General features: G+C 41.8%; 1 protein-coding gene across 1 annotated transcript in view; it reads left to right on the top strand.

The window, feature by feature from the left end:
• The window catches only part of FSAF1 (40S small subunit processome assembly factor 1), a 30,539-nt gene extending 9,047 nt beyond the window's left edge, over window positions 1-21,492 (top strand). Inside the window, exons 3-7 of the mRNA XM_077486280.1 lie at window positions 6,028-6,081; window positions 7,168-7,263; window positions 9,236-9,322; window positions 14,886-14,935; window positions 20,974-21,492. Coding sequence (XP_077342406.1) covers window positions 6,028-6,081; window positions 7,168-7,263; window positions 9,236-9,322; window positions 14,886-14,935; window positions 20,974-21,103 — 417 coding nt within the window. The 3' untranslated portion in view covers window positions 21,104-21,492. The remainder of the gene's footprint in view (window positions 1-6,027; window positions 6,082-7,167; window positions 7,264-9,235; window positions 9,323-14,885; window positions 14,936-20,973) is intronic.

Raw genomic sequence — 21,492 nt, 5'->3', positions numbered from 1 at the left:
ATACGCTATATGAAAAATCGTCCAAACTAGGTTTCGAACAACGAACACTTGGTCGGGAGAGCAAACGATAGTGCCATTAAGTAATGACCGAATTTCGAATGATAAATTCGAATGGACATAAGTAGTTCAGATTTTGGTGTTTTGGCACATGTAAACAGTGCAAATTTTTATTTTTTTTGGCTCTGAAAAGGCAAGTTTTTTTTTTTTACATTTTCTTTTTTTTTTTTTTTTATATGTGCGCATTAATTGGACAAAAAACAAATGAATGCTCCAAATGACAGATGTTCGAACGATTTCTCGTCTAGTCTATGGGGATCATTAATGTGTTTCGTGCCTGTTAAAAATTTTACTTTTTGCACTGCCCATATGTGACAAAACATACGAAAAACTGATTAATTTATGTCCATTAAACATTTTATCATTCTTGGTTACATAGTAGGGGAGATTGAAAAAAGACACAAGTCCAACCTATGTAAGTCAGTATTGCATTGTATATCCTTGTATGTTGCGGTCGTTCAGGTGCTTATCTAATAGTTTCTTGAAACTATCAATGCCCCCCGCTGAGACCACCGCCTGTGGAAGCGAATTCCACATCCTTCCCACTCTTAGGCCACGTACACACGGGCGGACTGTCTGCCCAACTAAGTTCGTCAGACAATCCGACAAACAGTCCGTTCAAAATTTGCATGAACGGACTTGACCACACACGATGAGCAGACAGTCCGCTGAAAGCGTGCGCGATGACGTCTACAGCACGTACGACGGGACTAGAAAAACGACGTCCTATACACTGCAATGCAACCTTTGGCCGTGTAAATCCTTTCTGAGCATGCGCCATACTTAGTCCGTCCAACTTGCCTACACACGAGCGGACTGTCCGCTGAAACCAAGTTTGAACGGACTGTCTTACGGAAATTCCGTAAGACTTTGTTCGTCAGACTGTCCGCTGAAAAAGTCAGCTGAAGCCCACACACGAGCGGATTGTCCGCTGAAACACTGTTCAGCGGACTAAGTTGGGCAGACAGTCCGCCCGTGTGTATGCGGCCTTACAGTAAAGAACCCTCTACGTAGTTTAAGGTTAAACATCTTTTCTTCTAATTTTAGTGAGTGGCCACAAGTCTTGTTAAACTCCCTTCTGCGAAAAAGTTTTATGCTTATTGTGAGGGCACCAGTACGGTATTTGTATATTAAAATCATATCCCCTCTCAAGCGTCTCTTCTCCAGAGAGAATAAGTTCAGTGCTAGCAACCTTTACTCATAACTAATATCCTCCAGACTCTTTATTAGCTTTGTTGCCCTTCTTTGTACTCTCTACATTTCCAGTACATCTTTCCTGAGGACTGGTTCCCAGAACTGGACAGCATACTCTAATTCTAAATTTGTTCATTACATAATGGCATTATCGTTTTGATTTCCGACTTTCGTTTTGCGACTAACGCTAGCCATATATTATACGAAAAATAGTTCAAACTCATTTTCGAATATTTTGATATAGTGTATGGCTAGCATTAGTCATGCTAAACGTTATGTGTTTTTTTTTTTTTATTTATTTAATTTTTTGTTTTGTTTTTTGAATATTGTGAAGAAGTATTCGATTTTCTTTTGATGTGCCTACTACTATCTGCGGCTCTAAAAGGGAGATTTCCCCTCACTTTATGTCACAGTGACGGTCCAGACTCCAGACAGGAAATTGGGGAAAATCTGCTGCATTGACATAAACAGGATATAGAGGTTTTTGTCTTCCTCTATTTTACTGAAAAAAAAAAAAAAAAAATTTAAAATATATTTCGAGCTGTGTTGTTGGAAAGTTAGTAAATGTCACTAGGACAAGTAAGGCAAATCTGCCGGGATATCATTGTAATTTGACAAGTGTTCTAATCCTTCCCAAATCTTTACCAAATTTAAGGTAGCCCATGTGAGGCTTGCCATACATTTATAGAATATTCTAATTGATTTCCCTAAGATTTATTCAGAACTATATAATGGATGGGCTTGCCTGGTTGCTTACAAGTTTAGGTTTAATCCAGGGGTTGACAAATTTGCTTTGAATTTAGGAGCCAGTTAAAAAAGTTAGGAGCCAGTTTTTTTTTTCAGCTCCCGGGGTAAGGCCACAAATTTTCACCCCCTATCCCTAACTCACAATGGAGCACCCAGTCAATAACTCCATTGAAACACTGTTACATCAGGGGTATGGGCTGACCAGAAAGAGTAAGGCTGGCAACAGATGGAACTGGCTGGCACTGGCAGGTGGCACTGGTTGCCACTGGAAGGCACGTGGAACTGCCAGATGGCACCGGCAGGTGGCCCTGGTTTGTCACTGGCAGGTGGCCCTGGTTTGTCACTGGCAGGTGGCCCTGGTTTGTCACTGGCAGGTGGCCCTGGTTTGTCACTGGCAGGTGGCACTAGTTGTCACTGGCAGATGGCACTGATTGGCGGTGGCACTGATTGGTAGTAGCAGGTGGCACTGGTTGGTGGTGGCAGGTGGCACTGATTGGCGGTGGCAGATGGCACTGACTGACGGTGGCACTGGCAGGTGGCACTGGCACTGATTGGCACTGAGTGGTGGCAGGTGGCACTGGGTGGTGGTTGCAGGTGGTATTGATTGGCGATGGCACTGGTTGCCACTAGCAGGTGGCACTGATTTGTGGTGGCAGGTGGCACTGATTGGCAGTGGCAGATGGTACTGGTTGCCGCTGGCAGGTGGCACTGATTGGTGGGGGCACTGGCAGGTGCCACTGGTTGGCGGAGGCAGGTGGCACTGATTGGCGGTGGCAGGTGGCACTGACGGTGGCACTGATTGGCACTGGTAGGTGGCACTGGTTGGTGGCAGGTGGTATTTGGCGGTGGCACTGGTTGGCACTAGCAGGTGGCACTGACTGGCAGGTGGCACTGGTTGGCGCTGGCAGTGGGCATTGGTTGGCGCTGGCACTGATTGGAGGTGGCACTGGTTGGCACTGGCAGGTGGCATTGATTGGTGGCAGGTGGCATTGATTGGTGGCAGGTGGCACTGATTGGCGGTGGCACTGATTGGCACTGGCAGGTTTCACACGGAGCACTCTGTTACTGAAATGTAACAGAGGAGCTGTCAGAATTGAGCTTAATGTCGGAATGGGCGGGACCCTGCCGGGGTGTGAAACTGACAAGTAACAGAGAGGCGGATATGTCAGATTTCAGCCTGATGTCGGGGTGGGCGGGACTCAAACGCAGCTATCAAACACCAGCCAACGATTGGGCTGCTTAAGAAAAGGGGCGGGCCACATACACGTAGCGGCCCGCCCAGATCCCATTGGCTGGTGTTTGATAGCTGCTGGGTCCCGCCCCCACCCCGGCCGGGTCCCGCCCACCCCGACATCAGGCTGACAGATCCTCCTCTCTCCATTGCTTGTCAGTTTCACACACTCAGCGCGGCGCTGCTGAGTGTGAAGGGAGGAGGACGGCAGTCAGTGTTAATGCTGCTGCATGTCTGGGGCTTCGATGGTGAGTGGGCTGGTGGCAGCTTAGGCGCCAGGTCGCGATTTTTGGTCGCATTGGCGACCTGGCGCCTGGGGTTTGTTGAGCCCTGGTTTAATCTCATATTATATGGTTTTGGTAAATCCAAAGCAAAATTGTACGAGAAAATTGGATAATTTATGGTCAGCCTAAGTGTAGGGGTGAAGCGGCTGCACAGATACAGACGCTTATCCCAATTTTAAACTGAGTTTCTATCAGCGCAAATAGACTTAGACTTGGTGACAACAAATATTAAAAAACCTGCACAAAATAACAACGAAAGTGCAGATTTGCAAAATACCCCCCCACCTGGCTGCTGCTAACTCAGAAAACTTGTCCACTTCATATTAGTTGAATATTTACCAAAACAGTGCTGCGCTGCCAATCATATAAATGTGCGGATAATAAGAATAACCCGCTTCAGCCCCGGAAGATTTTTACCTCCTTTCTGACCAGAGCACTTTTTGCGATTCGGCACTGCGTCAATTTAACTGACAATTGCGCGGTCGTGCGACGTTGCACCCAAACAAAATTGACGTCCTTTTTTTTCCCCACAAATATAGCTTTCTTTTCCGGATATTTGATCACCTCTGTTTTTTGTTTTTTTCGAAAAAAATGCAACGTTTTTTATTTTTTGCTATAATATCCCCCAAAAATATATAAAAAATATATTTTTTTTTCTTCAGTTTATGCCGATATGTATTCTACATATTTTTGGTAAAAGAAAAAAAAAAAATCACAATAAACGTATATATTGACTGTTTTGCGCAAAAGATATAGCGTCTACAAAATAGGGGATTTTTTGTCATTTTTATTATTTATTTATTTTTTACCAGCAATGGTGGTGACCTGCGATTGTTATTGGGACTCCAACATTATGGTGGAAACGTCACACAATTTTTGGGACCATTGACATTAATACAGTGATCAGTGCTATGAAAATGTCACTGGCAGGGAAGGGGTTAACACTAGGGGGCGATCAAGGGGTTAGTTGTGTTCCCTAGTGTGTGTTCTAACTGAAGGGGGGAGGGGCCTGTGTAGGGGAGATGACAGATCACTGTTCATACTCTGTATGAACAGACAATCTGTCACTTCTCCCATCAGAGAACCGGAAACTGTGTTTACACACACAAATCATGGTTCTCCGTGTGCCCCATGCGATTGCTGGAGCCCGGCGGTGATCGCGACCAGGGGGTGTGCGCGCGACCCTAGTGGCCACAGGGTGAAGCGATGTTACATAATGTCGTTTCGCCCAGCCGTGCCATTCTGCAGCAGTACAACTGCGGCAGCTGGTCAGGAAGTGGTTAATAATCAATTTTACCTGCAAAAAATTGTACAAAATGCAATGTGCAAAACGTACAGTTTCAGTGCAAAATGGGGTGTAAAACTACACCTCCACCATATTGCTGCTAGTGCCCGATCAAATGAATGGAATGGCACTGTGCTAATAACATAAAATGATGATCACATTTCAATTGTATAAATAACAGTAAAAGTCCAAAGTGACAAAAGTCTTCAGTTCCTTCCAAATTGAAGACTTCACCAAATAGTGCACAACACATAAAAAGTGCTGATGCTCTCCTCCACCTCGATATCCTAGCCGCTCACCTTAAAATCTGACCCCTGTTTTACCAGCAAGGTCCCTCACTGAAGAAGTCGCGCCCATTTGACGTAACGCGTATAGGGGGAGGCGTCACAGTGGTGACATCACCCCAAGAGTATGGGGCTATACATAGCATCCTTAGCCTGCACTGCTTAAGTGCTTAGTTTGTGAGTATTTTTGTTCCGATCTGGACAAATAAACCTTTGACATACAGAGAACACTAGATCTTGTGGTGTTGTTTTTTTTCTCCCTTCCTATGTTGTACCGGAATCACCTGAGGGAGGTCTAAGACTGGTCAAGCCAGTAAAGAGAGAGAGAGAGTGTGAAACGGATGGATTAGGAGCTCCAAGCCAGGCTGATTCCTTGATTACCCCCAGAGGGGATCTGTTTTATCTCATCTCCTGGTAAAACAGGGGTCAGATTTTAAGGTGCGTGGCTAGGATATCGAGGTGGAGGAGAGCACCAGCACTTTTTATTTGTTGGTCGCTATTTGGTGAAGTCTTCGATTTGAAAGGAACTGAAGACTTTTGTCACTTTGGACATTCACTGTTATTTATTTATACAATTGAAATGTGATCATGTTATGTGTTATTAGCACGGCGCCGTTCTATTCATTTGATCAGGCACTAGCAGCAATTTGGAGTTGTAGTTTTATACCCTATTTTGCACTGAAACTGTACATTTTGTACTTTGTATTTGGCTAATTTTTTTGCAGGTAAAATAGATTTTTTTTAATTATTATTATTATTATTATTATTATGTGCACATTTATATGATTGGCAGCGCAGAACTGTTTTGGCTTATCCCAATTTCACAAGTGTGTGGCTATGCGGGCCCCAAACAAACACTGTGCGTTCTGGGATGCTCACCCAGACACCTATCAAACGTAAAATTGATCCATTATATATATCATGTTTTGTTTTTTCCCCTTACAGATAATTATTGAATCAAAAGAGGAAGAAAAAAATCCGACGTTTGATTTTGAAAAGGTATGTTTATATTTCTATGTATGTTTCCTTTGTTTAACTCTCCTTTTTTATTGTGAAAAAATAAATCCCCTCTGGGTAGAGAGTGTACTTTGAAAGAATTTGAAACACGTTTTGTTGGAGATTTCTACCTTTTTTCTGTTGTGAAGTAATAGCTGTCTTTTTTTTTTTTTTTTTTTTTTTGTTTGTTTTTTTTGTTCATGTCCTTTCCAGTCTGATTCTTGAATAGGAGGGTCTGCTATCATTCTTATCACCTTAGCAAATCTTAGGGGACTTTGCATAACTATTTATTCAGTGAAACTGCATCAACCTTTTTGTTATGTGGGATTTAAAGGATAAGTTCCCCTTTTGTAACATGTTACACCCATGTACATGGTGTAACATATTACAAATCCACTGGTCCCTACAAACCCCACCCCACCCCACAGGGCTTCTAGTTGTGACAGGTGGCACTGTCACAATCTTCAAAGAACATGGCTATGCCCACCCGGCTGCTTCATTCATTCACAGAGTTCTGTGAATGGAAAACTACAACGTCCGGAAGCCTTTGTGGCTGTCGGCTTGTAGTTCTTGATGAACTAGCAGGGCTCTGTTGAGCACTGTGGTAGCTCATTGATGCTTCCTGTTAGTGTGTAACTGCTTGGCTGTACAATGTATGGCCAGACAGCTTACAACAGAGTCTGCAAGAGTCCTGCATTGCACCCGTGATCTGCTGATTTGTGGGTGCAAAACTTTCTAGGCTCCCAATATAAAAAAAAAAAAATTATATATATATATATATATATATATATATATATATATATATATATATAATGTGTATGTATGTACATTTTTTGTTTTGTTTTTTTACCTGCAAAAAGATTTGCGCTTACTATTATTAATATATATATATATATATATATATATAATATATAATTTTTATTTTATTTTTTTAAAGGTGAACTTATCCTTTTAACTAGCTTTTTGTGAGAATGGGGCAAAGTATAATGTTCTTAGGGTATTTTCTCTTCTGGTTGAATGTTCTTACGCTATGGTTGGATGTTCTTCCAAATTTTCTATTAATGGAATTTTTTTTTTATTTTTTCACAGGTACGCTTGGAGGTTCACAAGTTTGGTATTACAGGTTTCAAGAAAGAAAAGCAAAGAAAATTTGAACAGGACAGGGCAATTATGCTTGGAGCAAAGGTAACTATAGATACTTTAGTGCTAATATAATGTTCTTACTGAGAGGCCATGCTCTCCCTAGAGTCAATTTCTTATAGTGTCAATGTAGGGCAAAATGTGTTAACAGTATATCCTTTCAATACAGAAGTTCTTGTATGGACCATTTATGATCTCTTTAAATGTATTTTTTTTTCTTTTTTTTTAAAGATTAAATCAGTTGGTGGCAAGATTAGAGCAGATATGCAAAGTGCAGAGTGCATAATCTGTTGCAGCTGTGCAGAGAAATCAATCGGCTTCCAGGTTTTAGCCCATGTTCACATCAGTGTGACTTGTCATGCAGTTTGACAGCTCCAAATTGCATGACAAGTGGCACCCTATTGTAAGCAATGGAACTGTTCAAATAGGTGAGGCAACAACTTTGCGGCACCGCACCAATTTGAAAAAGTAGTTCCTGTACTATTTTTGGTGATTTCAGGTGCGACTTCCATAGACATCGGTGCATGAAGTCACACAGATGTCAGCCAAGTCGCACTTACATGCAGCTTTGACATTGAAATGATACCGCTATGCATCTTGATGATGGATGGTGCATCATGCGGCAATGCACTGTGTGCTGCAGTGCCCTGCCACAAATTGTACATACACCCTTTTTTAATGCAGTAGGCAGTCCAGTCACATGAACAGACTGTCTTAAAGGTTAAGTTCACCCTTTAAAATGAGAATAATAAATCCACATAGTTTTGCAGGTAAGAAACTGCATTTGTTTTTTTTTGGGTTTTTTTGGGAGCCTGCAGAGCATTGCAACTGCGATCAGCTGATTGCGGCTGCAATGCCAGGATCCTGCAGAATCTCAGTATTGCTGCTTGCTTGTACCTTTCATACGGGCAGACAGTTACTGTAGAGCAGGAAGATTAATGAACTAGGAAAGTGCTCACCAGCGCCCAGTTCATTGAGAGCTTCAAGCCATCTGCCACAATAAAAGATGATAGTTGTAGTTCATTCATTCACATAACTCTGTAAAAAAAAAATTCAGGGGGGGGGGGGGGGGGGGTGAAGCCCTGTGTGTCCGCGCTCTTTTTAACCATGGGGATGTGACTGACTGGAGGAGGAGACCGATCGCTGTTCCTAATTACTAGGAACAGCAGATCTGTCTCTCCTCCCCTGTTTACACACACAAATCCCCTGGCTCTCCTGCCCGTGATCGCGGGTGGCTGGTGGACATCGCGGCCGCCGGCCACACGCGTCAGATTCCCCACCGTGCAGGGGGCAAGTGCCTGCTATGACTCTTAAAGGAGCCGACATACCAGTATGACGATTCGTGGGAACTAGCCAACCTGCCTCCGTATTATGGTGGTGGCTGGTTGGCAAGTGGTTAAATTGTGACAGTGGGTGTGGAGAGAAGATCCTCTGCCTGCTGTTAAAGCAAGGGATCAGAGGGGCACAGGCATGTACTCTTTGGTAACATGTTAACACTCTAACTATGGGTGTAACATGTTACCAAAGGTGAACTTATCCTTTAACGCAGCACATGCTAACATGCGGCAATAGTGTGCATGGAGTGTGTGTTTCTAGAACCTGTTCATAATTAATTATGCTCCAAGTGCCTATTATATAATAAAACCGCCAAGGCTTTGGTGGAGGCAAAATCAAGATTTTATGGCGGTTATAGGCAGCATAGGTGTTATGCTTTCCATGCAGAATATTAGTGTTATTGATTGAAAGTCAAGCAGCTAACATTGTTGTGGACTTTCCAACATAATTCAGTTAAAAGAACTGCATAATAACAATTCTTCTTTTTGTGTATCTTCTACTTTGTAAGTAGTGGCGTACCTGCTTTTTATCATCTCCATGTGCGTTTAGCCATTCTTTCAAATTGGGTTTCAGGGTCATTTAATCTTTGATTTACTTCATTTTAATATATGGACACAAAGGCTTTAATACATGAATCATTTCACATTTTACCACTAAAACTGTGTCCATTTTGTCTTTCCAGCCCCCCAAAAGAGAATATGTGAACTACAAAGTTTATCAAGAGAGGATAAAGGAACAGGAGCAAGCAAAAAAAGAAAGAAGCCTTACGGTTTGTGTAGCTCATGTTACTGTTTATTTCTGTTAATATAATCTTGTAATTGGGAATGCCCTCCATTTTTACCCTCCTTCTGCTGATCGCTGTGTTGGAATTGCATATTACCCAATATATTGCTGCAATCTATAGCAGCCGCTGGAGATTTTTATTTTATTTCATAAAGACCTTTTTTATGTTTCTTTCATTTCATCCTTTCTTGCCACATGTCCATGATCCAAACAAGGTCTATGTCATACCTAGGCGATTTGAATTGTGGGCAGAATCGCCACTATTCTGCCTGAGATTCCACAGCCGCAGCAAAACACGGGACGCATTTGCAATGCCACTATTTCTCAATTACACCCCAAACAAATGTCGATTTTGCCGCATGACAAATTACTCAAATAAAATCACGAGATGCATTTTGTTCGAGAGTAGTTCCGGTACTTCTCTTGGGCAAAACGCATCCCGTGATTTGTCATGCGTCAGTCGTGGCAAAATCGCACAGCGTTTAAGGTGCCATTGAGACATAATGGAATCGCAAATGCATCCCATGTTTTTCCATGGTTGTGAAATCACGGGCAGAATTTGCAGCACTTCCGCCCGCGATTTAAATCGCTTAAGTGTGAATGGAGCCTTAGTGTGCTTGAAGGACAAAAACATTTGGGAAGCAGATAGCCTGGTTGCCAGGTTGAGATCCTCTGGCTTCAATAATTTGAGTCCACTTTGCAGGTCCAGAAAGTTGGAAAATTGTTGAAAGACCTTATGTATATGCTGTTCTGGGTCAGTTATTCAGAGTGCTATATCTTTGGGGTCAGTATGAAAGCTTGTCAACTAGCATTTTCAAAAATGAGGTCAGTAGTGACATCCCTTGGTTTTTAGCAAGACATACATTTTCTATAAAGTGGTGGTAAACCCTTACATATACCCAGTGAAGTGACTAGCTTCTGATGATACACAAATATGATAAACAGTTGTACCTGTTTATCTGCAGCCCCCATGTTTAAATTAACAATAAAAAGGCAAAATTAGAGCACATTGCCCACATAAAAGACGATGAAGGGAGGATGAAGGGAGGATGGTTACAAATGACACAGAGAAGGCAACTATACTAAATGCCTTCTTCTCCTCAGTCTTTACGCAGGAAAAGGAGGGGTATACTGAACGTGACAATACTGTTGGTGACATATCACAGTGCATACCCTCATGGATAACAGAGGCCAGAGTTAAGAAAAGACTAGATTAACTTAATACAAATAAATCACCAGGGTCATATGGCTTACACCCAAGAGTCCTTGGAGATCTTTGGGTATAGCCCGACCATTGTTCCTAATCTTTTTGGACAGTATACTGACAGGATTTGTACCAGCTGATTAGAGAAAAGCCAATGTGGTACCAATATTCAAAAAAGGACAGACAAATCCCTGGAAACTACAGGCCAGTCACCCTAACATCAATTGTGGGTAAATTATTGGAGGGGATAAGGGACTATATCCAAAAATGTACTGAAGCAAAAAATATCGTAAGTAGTAATCGGCATGGGTTTACGAAAAGGTCGTTCTTGCCAGATCATTCTTTTAACATTCTACAAGGAAGTGAGCTGCCATCTAGGCAAGGGAAAGCCTGTGGATTTAGTGTGCAAATAAAGTCCAGTAAAATAAATTAATTGAATTAAACTTCTTATTCAATTGTAAATGTGCTTTGTGTCCCACAATGGTGAAAAAAAAAAAACGTTGATTGTGCTCCCAACTGATTCATAGAAAGGTGAAGGTCCCTACTCACCGAATGAAGTTAATCCTCATTACCTTACAGCAAGAGTGGTCAAAAGTGCTGTGCAGTCTGTGTGACCAGAGGTGGCTGGAATCGGCTCCCGTCGGTAGCTTGTTGTCCCAGGGAACAGCACAGAGAGAAAAACTCGGCTCGCCCACACTGTATGAGATCCAGACCGCAATCAGGTCTCTGCAATCACAGGCGGCTCCACACATGAACTCCAACCAGCAGCTCACTGCCACTATCCGTGCCCCAAATTGACAACCATATAGTATTCAAAAAGAAAAGCAAGCTCCACATAGTGTAAACCAGTACGGCTCATTAATAATACTTTAAAAGGCAAATACAGTTCTCAAGGGGGTTGATGAAAACAACAGCTTGATATATCATTTAAAGTCTTCGCAAACTCTCCAAGAAATCGATTTAGGCTTGCTGTATATCATCTAAAACTTCATCCAACAAACCATGCGTCCTAGCTTGACATATTTCGTCAAGGCAAATGACGTCATCAGAAGCTAAGGAATCAGGTGTGTGATTAACCTTATATACCCTTCAGGCAAGGTTTCCTGGGAACGCCCATAATGGATTCTTTTGCGAGTAAATGAACATATTACACAGCACTCTGCTAATGCAATTCATCTTCACAGCTGAATTGAGCTTAGTTATTACCTATCAAATTAAAATCAATTACATTCAAATACTGTTTTTATACAGAAGACCCACTACCGCCATCTAGGGGCGATAATCTATAGGACCCTACATAAATATATAATTCTACATATACAGTGCCTTGCGAAAGTATTCGCCCCCCTTGAACTTTTCAACCTTTTGCCACATTTCAGGCTTCAAACATAAAGATATAAAAATGTTATTTTTTGTGAAGAATCACCAACAAGTGGGAGACAATTGTGAAGTGGAAAGAAATCTATTGGATTTTTGAAACTTTTTTAACTAATAAAAAAATGAAAAGTGGGGCGTGCAAAATTATTCGGCCCCCTTGCATTAATACTTTGTAGAGCCACCTTTTGCTGCGATTACAGCTGCAAGTCGCTTGGGGTATGTCTCTATCAGTTTTGCACATCAAGAGACTGAAATTCTTGCCCATTCTTCCTTGCAAAACAGCTTGAGCTCAGTGAGGTTGGATGGAGAGCGTTTGTGAACAGCAGTTTTCAGCTCTTTCCACAGATTCTCGATTGGATTCAGGACTGGACTTTGACTTGGCCATTCTAACACCTGGATACGTTTTATTTGTGAACCATTCCTTTGTAGATTTTGCTGTATGTTTAGGATCATTGTCTTGTTGGAAGATAAATCTCCGTCCCAGTTTCAGGTCTTTTGCAGACTCCAACAGGTTTTCATCCATAATGGTCCTGTATTTGGCTGCATCCATCTTCCCCTCAATTTTAACCATCTTCCCTGTCCCTGCTGAAGAAAAGCAGGCCCAAACCATGATGCTGCCACCACCATGTTTGACAGTGGGGATGGTGTGTTGAGGGTGATGAGCTGTGTTGCTTTTACGCCAAACGTATCGTTTTGCATTGTGGGCACAAAGTTCGATTTTGGTTTCATCTGACCAGAGCACCTTCTTCCACATGTTTGGTGTGTCTCCCAGGTGGCTTGTGACAAACTTTAGACGAGACTTTTTATGGATATCTTTGAGAAATGGCTTTCTTCTTGCCACTCTTCCATAAAGGCCAGATTTGTGCAGTGTACGACTGATTGTTGTCCTATGGACAGATTCTCCCACCTCAGCTGTAGTTCTCTGCAGTTCATCCAGAGTGATCATGGGCCTCTTGGCTGCATCTCTGATCAGTCTTATCCTTGTCTGAGCTGAAAGTTTAGAGGGACGGCCAGGTCCTGGTAGATTTGCATTGGTCTGATACTCCTTCCATTTCAAAATGATTGCTTGCACAGTGCTCCTTGGGATGTTTAAAGCTTGGGAAATCTCTTTGTATCCAAATCCGGCTTTAAACTTCTCCACAACAGTATTCCGGACCTGCCTGGTGTGTTCCTTGAACCTTGTGTTCCTTGTTCCCAGAACCCTGAGACTATCACAGAGCAGATGCATTTATACAGAGACTTGATTACACACAGGTGGATTCTATTTATCACCATCAGTCATTTAGGACAACATTGGATCATTCAGAGATCCTCGCTGAACTTCTGGAGTGAGTTTGCTGCACTGAAAGTAAAGGGGCCGAATAATTTTGCACGCACCACTTTTCAGTTTTTTATTTGCTAAAAAAGTTTGAAATATCCAATAGATTTCGTTCCACTTCACAATTGTGTCCTACTTGTTGGTGATTCTTCACAAAAAATTAAAATTTTATATCTTTATGTTTTGAAGCCTGAAATGTGGCAAAAGGTTAAAAAGTTCAAGGGGGCCGAAGCCTTTCGCAAGGCACTGTAAATCCTCCCTATGTCTGAAGAATGCTAGCAGGCTCATAGAAATACATTAAAGTCTGTAAAAAAAAATAGCTTTATGCCAATGGATACTAGCAGTTCCCACCCACCCCAAGTGATTTTAAATACCATTTTATGTGAACAGTTAGTTAATAATTGGTTAAAAAAAAAAAAACATTTTAAATCTATATCTAAATTCATTCCCTGTGGATGCAGACTACATAATTCATATATCCACCTCGTTTCATTTTGTGATACAGCTTTGCACATATCATTGCCCCTCCAATGATTATCAATTTTATCCATACCAATAAAGGTAAGCAAAGAGTGGTCCCTATTATGGAACTGCCTAAAGTGATAGGCTATGCTTTCTAAACCCATTCTTTGTTATTCAAGTGCCCACCCAACCTTACCACAGACTTTATAAAACTCTGGTTCGGCCACATCTGGAGTATTCTGTCCAGTTCTGGTCACTATTCCTCAGAAGGGATGTGCTGGAACTGGAGAGAGTCCAAAGAAGGGCAACAAAACTAATAAGGGGACTGGAGGACCTCAATTACGAGGAACGACTGCAGACACTAAATCTATTCTCGCTGGAGAAACAACGCTTGAGAGGAGATATGATAGCGATTTACAAATACCTCAATGGTAATCCCAGCATAAGAAAAAACTATTCAGTCTCAGGGAATGTAAGAGGACACGGGGACACACAATGAGATTGGAAGAAAGGCGGTTTAACCTTAAACTGTGCAGGGGGTTTTTCACTGTCAGGGCAATAAGGATGTGGAACTCTCTTCCACAATTGGTGGCTGCGCGGAGTATGGATATTTTTAAGCGACTATTGGACGTGCATCTTAAAGAACACAACATACAGGGATATGGAAAATTATTATAGACACTGACACATGTGCACCTACATAGGTTGAACTAGATGGACTATTGTCTTCAACTTTACCTACTATGTAACGATGTACGTAGCCTTATAAAACACACTGATCAAACTTTTTTTTTTTCCCAGCAGTAGAAAGCAATAGGTGAGGTGATGTCACACACTGCAGCACTAGAGCACAGAGCCCAGTGAAACGCGAAACCTAGGTGAGGGAAGGTACACACTGACTCTACACACTGCGATAGGGAATTATACAGAGCTGAGGCTGTCAGTAACCTGCTGGGGGTGGGTGGGGGTCTTCTGGAAGGCTGTGGACTCTGCAGAAACTGCTTGCTTTGGATTGAGGCTTGTACGCACTGTAGAAGGCTGTAATGTACCTTGTTCATGTTTCATGTCTGAGTTTTACAACCACTTTAACAGGGAAATTATAATCTTTTTCTGTTGGTATGTTACATCGTTAGTGCCAGATGTGTTTTCCCTAGTTTCACCATGATCTTCCTTATTCTCCAAAATTAGGAAAGTATGGAACCAGTAAAGAAAAAACCGAAACAAACACAGAATGGCAGGTGAGTTTGTATGGGGTTTACGTTATTGTAGGAAGATTGTTCTCCATACTATATAACTCTTTGATTCACACATTAGAAATTAATTCCAGGTATGGCTAATTTATATATAGTTACAGCTTGGACGAATGTAAATATGTATATACAATACCTGGCCACTACCCCAGTGTTCTCCACTTGCTTCTGGGTCCTGTGCTGAGTGGCTGACCTGCTGCATTCTGAACACAGGAGGTTGGCTGCTTGGCAAGGGTGGCATTCAGAGGATGCTTTGCATTTTCTGACTGATTGCAAAGTGTTCTCTGATTGAATGAGATGGAGAGGGGCGGGGGTGACATTATGATTACATTATAGTTAAAGTAAAACTAAACTCAAGATAAAAATATAAAATGTTGCTGCTTACAAGCACTTAAATGTGATGGCTGCATTTGTTTTATTCTTTTTTTTTTTTTTTTTTCTGGTGCTTGGTGATCCTGTTAGTAACCTCTTCATGTCCTAAGATGTCAATGCATACTCCCTTTACTGTTTCTGTGGAAGAGCAGTGTTGATCATTTGGACAAATATAGCCAAAAGATTTCTGGAGGGAAGAGTTCTCTACTTCCTGTGAAGAAAAGCACCAGGTGTCCCTCGTTTTTAAAACCTCAGGGACTGCTTCCTCGAGTTTCTCAGCGCCAAGGCAGTTCCACTGCCAATAGGGCACTAGAGCCAAGGGCAAGCTGCAAGGCCAGGGCCAGAAAAAGCCCTGGGTCTAAAACCCTTCTAAACCCAACACCAAGCCCTCCTTTTGAGGGGACGCCCCCACTCTATCGGATGGCAGGGAAGGCTGCTGCACTTTGCAAACATTTGGAGGACAATGGTTCAGGACGAGTGGGTCACCTCAACTATATCCGACAGGTAACAAGCTGGAGTTCCCCCTCAGAGATTTCCAAGATCCAGCATTTCCTCGGATCCTCCAAAAAGAGACTTATCTCTTCAGGCACTACATCATTTAGTGCATCAAGGAGTGATTGTAGAGGTTCCTGTACCCGAAAGAGGTGCAGGGTTTTACTTTAACCTGTTTATCATTCAAAAACAAAACCGGGACACAAGGCCCATTTTGGACTTAAGATCCCTGAACCAGTGTCTACTGATCCAGTCCTTTCCGATAGTCTGTCCGCTCAGTAGTAGCCTCACTCCAGATGTGAGACTTTCTAGCCTCCATTGAAATAAAAAGAGCGTTTTTACACATACCTATCTTTCAGCCTCATCAGGTTCCTGCAATTTACAGTAGAGGAACGTAATTTTCAGTTTGTGGCTATACCCAGTGTTTTTTAACTCCAGTCCTCAAGGCTCCCCAACAGGCCATGTTTTCAAGATCTCCCTCAGATGAAACGGCTGTGGTAATTACTAGGGAAGTGAAACTGATCAAATCACATGTGCTGAATAATGGTAAGTCTGAAAACATGACCTGTTGGGGCGCCTTGAAGACTGGCGTTGAGAAACGCTGCTCTACCCTATCTGGACGACGACCTGCTCAGAGATCACTCACTACAGGCTCTAGAACAGAGCATAACATGCACAGTGCGGTATTTGGAAAGCTTAGTCTGGATCGTAAATTCCCAAAAAGTCAACCTTGAGACCAGCTCAGAGTCTAAAGTATTTAGATTTGATCCTAGATACCGTCCAAGCAAGGGTATTTTTGCCACCCGTAAGAATCTGTATCCTGAAAGATCAGGTGCGTCGGATAAGAGGTACCAGACAACCCTCCATTCGGCTCTGTATGAGTCTTCTAGAGAGGATGGTGTCCTCCTTCAAGGCAGTGCCCTATGTCCAGTTCCATTCCAGGCCTTTTACAACAAGACATCTTGTTGGCTTGGAACAGAAGAGGACAAGCCCTGGATTAGCCAATGTTCTTGTCTCCTCGGGCATGCTTAAGCCTAAACTGGTGGTTGCAGGATCAGAACCCTGGAGCGACCCTAGAGGGGCTCGCAGCTTAGGGGAAGTGGTCAAGGACAGAACAGACCCTGCCTATCAATGTCCTGGATTTACAGGCCCTACGGTCCTGGACGGTGGAGCTTCAGGACTGTCCTATCAGGGTTCAGTCCGACAATGCCACTGCAGTGGCCTATATAAACCACCAAGGCAATAACAGAGGTCGTTAAGCGCTAAAGGAGGTTAACCACATACTAGCCTGGGCAGAGGGACATGTGCTGATTCTATTGGCAGTCCATATCCCGGGAGTAGAGAACTGGAAGGCAGATTATCTCAGCCTATATTTATAAATTAGTGCAGCGCTTAAAGGCACCTATTTCAATAGGTGAAAAAGAATGTGCATATCTAACAAACAAGTGAATGGAAAAGTCCATAAAATATTTAGGAACAGTCCCAAAATTTAATCACTCAGGTGCATCTAGAGCTTTGTTAAAGTCCTCAGATGGCATTCAAGGCTAAATATCTTGTCGCGTTCTCAGACTTCAAAGCCTCTTAAAATTGGATTATAGGCAAGTAGAGAAGGTAGATACTCTTACCAGATAGGTTGGACACATCCACCATATAGTAGTGCGTCTTGCGAGCTTATGGGGGGGCTCCAGCCACTCACCCCAATGTACCGACCAGATATTATTTTCCTCTTAGGGTTCCTTACAGTATCCAGATGGGGAAGATAAGTAAGGTTTCCGTACCATGAATTACTGTAGAATTTGGTGCCAGAAGTCTCGTGAGGATTCACCATAAAAGGGACAAAACATAAAAAACGCCTCGCATGGTGAAATACAACCAATGATGGTTTATTGAAAAATTTTCTGATAGACAGAACTTAAAAAATATAAAATCACATGATACATAAGATTATCTCAGCCGCCAGCAGATCTGCCCTGGGGAATGGTCCCTACACCCAGGGGTGTTCCAGGAAATTTGCCAGTGTTGTGGATGGCCAGAGGTCGACCTACTGGCATCCAGGTTCAACAACAAGCTACAGCAGTTTGTGTCCCGAACAAGAGATTCTCTGGCAGTCGGAGCAGATGCTCTGGTAGTTCCATGGAGCCAGTACTCCCTGGTTTATGCTTTCCCTCAAATCCCTCTCCTTCCACATTTGTTGCGCAGGATTCGGAGAGAGGGGTTCCTGTCATTCTGGTGGCAACAGCCTGACTCAGAAGGCCCTGTGTCCCAGAGATTGTGAGACTGACAATAGACGGGTAATGGACGCTTCCACGTCACCCTGATCTACTGTCTCGAGGTCCTATATTCCACCCCAATTCACTCTCTAAATTTGACGGCATGGCTATTGAAGCCAGGGTGTTAAAAAGGACTGTGGCATCTCGGGACCAGTGGTGGCTACCCTAGTGAATGCTAGAAAAGCTGTCACTAGGAAGATCTATCATAAGGTCTGGAAGACTTATATCGCTTGGTGTGAAGCCAGAAAATGGCATCCTTGGAAATACGTCATTGGGAGAATTCTCTTTTCTACAGTCAGCTGTGGAAATCGGATTGGCTTTGAGTACAATCATAGGTCAGATTTCGGCCCTGTCGGTATTCCTCCAAAGGCCTTTAGCCTCCCTTGTCTGTCGTCAGTCTCACAATCTGAACCTTTATGCAGGGGACAACTTGTTTGCTTACCCCCATTAGGTCACCTATGTGTCCTTGGGACTTGAACTTGGTGCTGTCTGTGTTACAGAAACAACCATTTGAACCTATCAAGGAAATTCCATTAGACTTGCTGTCATGCAAGCTGACCTTCCTGATTGCCATCACCTCGGCTAGAAGGGTGTCTGAGTTGGCGGCCCTTTCGTGCAGGGAACCATACTTGATCCTTCACTACGACAGGGTTGTGTTCTGACCTGTTCCATCCTTTTTGCCAAAGGTAGTGTCAGCCTTTTCATTTAAATCAAGACATTATTTTGCCGTTGTTCTTTTCTCTCTGCCTCGTTCGGCAGAAGAGAGACGACTGCATTCCTTGGATGTTCTCTGGTCAGTCATGGTTTATTTGTCTAGAGCTGCGGAGATCCGAGGATCATTTTTTTGTTTTTTTTTGTTTTACCAAAAGGACCCAAGAAGGTCTGATGGCTATTGTTTGGCAGGGGGTCTCCCTCCCCTCAAGACTTTTGCTCTGGGATGTCTCAATAGGTAATGAATATTAGCCTATCCCTGTGTCCCATGATGTATGAAAAAAAAAATAGGATTTTTTTTTGTCATACTTACTTGTAAAATCCCTTTTCTTTGAGTACATCATGGGACACAGAGGTCCCTGCCCTCTTTTTGAGGATTCAGTGCTTGCTACAAAACCTGAAGTACTTCCTGTATAGAGGGGTTATATAGAAGATCACTTCCTGTCTGAAGACATTTTGGTCTACCAGTGTCCATTTTCCTGGAGGTGAACTATAACCCAGTAGGTAATTAATAGTAGCCCAACTCTGTGTCCCATGATGTACTCAAAGAAAAGGATTTTACAGGTAAGTATGATAAAAAAAATCCTATTTTATTTTCTGGTCTCTTTAGCAGCTTTGGGTATCTCTTGTGCTGTTTCTTTTATCTACCTTTGAGTTTATTGGTGGTGAAAACGCTCAACCATATATATATATATATATATATATATATATATATATATATATATATATATATATATATATATATATATATATATATATATATATATATATATATATATATATATATATATATATATATATATATATATATAATATATAAAAATTTTTTTTTTTTTTGTATTCGCAATCACTGTGAGAATTCAACATTGCAATTACCCTCTGAAGAAGACTCATACTCTCTGCAAGTTGAAACACATTGGAGTTCAAACTTGCACTTCTTCCACTCAACTATAGTACTACTGAAGATACCCATTCAGTGGTGGCCTCCATTGTGTTTTGAATTGATGACTATACACTATATTGTCAAAAGTATTGTGACACTTGCCTTTACACGCACATATACTTTAATGGCATCCCAGTCTTAGTCCATAGAGTTGAATATTGCGTTGGCAGCCATAACAGGTTCAACTCTTCTGGGAAGGCTGTCCACAAGGTTTAGGAGTGTGTCTATGGGAATGTTTTACCATTCATCCTTCGTGAAGTCAGGCACTGATGTTGGACGAGAAGGCCTGGCTCGCAGTCTCCACTCTAATTCATCCCAAAGGTGTTCTATCAGGTTGAGGTCAGGAATCTGTGCAGGCCAGTCAAGTTCCTCCAAGCAAACTCACTCATCCATGTCTTTATGGACCTTGCTTTGTACACTGGTCCAAATCATTCAATTTTAAAATGAATGTAATTTCTGAATAAAAACCACATGCACTGTCTGAAAATGTATTTGATTGAGAAGTTTTCTATTTGGCTCCTTCGAATTTTCCTGTCACTGTGGTTGAAAACGAACGTCAATTTGACCCTACTAACGATTAAAAAATCAAATGTTCTTAAAATGAGTTTTTAAATGTATTGCCAGCATAAGGGACAGCAGGAGCAGGTAGCTTGTATCCAGCTACCTGCCTATCACAAGGGAGTCTGTCATGTATATTATATTACTATCCTGTCAGAAAATCTGCAAAACAGTGTTTTAGGTCTTAACTTTTTTTTTTTTTTTTCTTTAATTAGAAATCTTGATCTTTGAGTCTGATGATAGGTACCAGATTTAACCTCTAATAGTTGTATATCTCCTTTTGTTATTATTTGTTATTCTCTGAGTGGATTACATGTTTTCTTTCCCTAACCATATAGTTGTTTTTTTATATTTACCACTGCACACAGATCTTGAAGACACAATTGTCTCTCTCTTCTTTTTATTTATTTTTTTTTTTTTTCATAATCGTTAGTTACAGGCCCAGTACCATTTAAGGACATAAATCTATATCCGGGCATGTGATTGATTAATACATTGGAGTGGCTTGCAGAATGAGCAGAAGCCTATTTTAAACCCATTATTTTTTGCTCTTTTTTGTGTTAAATATATGGTGATGGAAAAGTGGTTTCACTTTGGCAATATTCATTTTAATAACATGTCACTATAATACTGTATTTCAGTCTTTTTGTTACTGTTGTTTTATTTTTTATCTTTTGCAGAAGATCAAGGAAAGCAAAAGGATCATCAGGATTTTTGCCAGATGGACAGGTCGGGAGATTTAGAGATGGTGCTCTGATTCTTAGTAGCAAAGATATTTCCAAGATTAAACAATCCAAAGTTAGTAAATGAAACGTGACCCTATATTTTATATATTCTACACAATGGCCGAGGAATGTCTTCTGATATAGGTGCATACGCGAGGGCACAATGTTGCATCAAGCAGATTACGGGAGAAGCGTGAGGACTAGAGTCTTCTGTATGAAGGTGTTTCCTGGTGGATATGCTGAACAAAACTAATATCATTCTCCTATTGCCTTCACTCTTGATGGGGAAATACTGTCTGTTGGACCTCGATGAACAGAAGCCTTCAACCAGACAAGCTTTAATGTACCATTGGTAGCAAACTTTGGAAAACACTTTGGACTACCAACTGGTCTCTTATCTTTTTATCTCTATTCAATGTAATAGTTAAATATGCTGATTCTATTAAATTATATATTTCTCTTCTTTTTATTGAA

This window comes from Lithobates pipiens, unplaced genomic scaffold (genome assembly GCF_037356315.1).
Source record: "Lithobates pipiens isolate NorthernLeopardFrog02 unplaced genomic scaffold, aLitPip1_a1.2 Scaffold_18, whole genome shotgun sequence".
Lineage (NCBI taxonomy): Eukaryota > Metazoa > Chordata > Amphibia > Anura > Ranidae > Lithobates > Lithobates pipiens.
The sequence above is the reverse complement of the archived record's forward strand: the minus strand, read 5'-3'. Positions and strand labels throughout refer to the sequence as shown.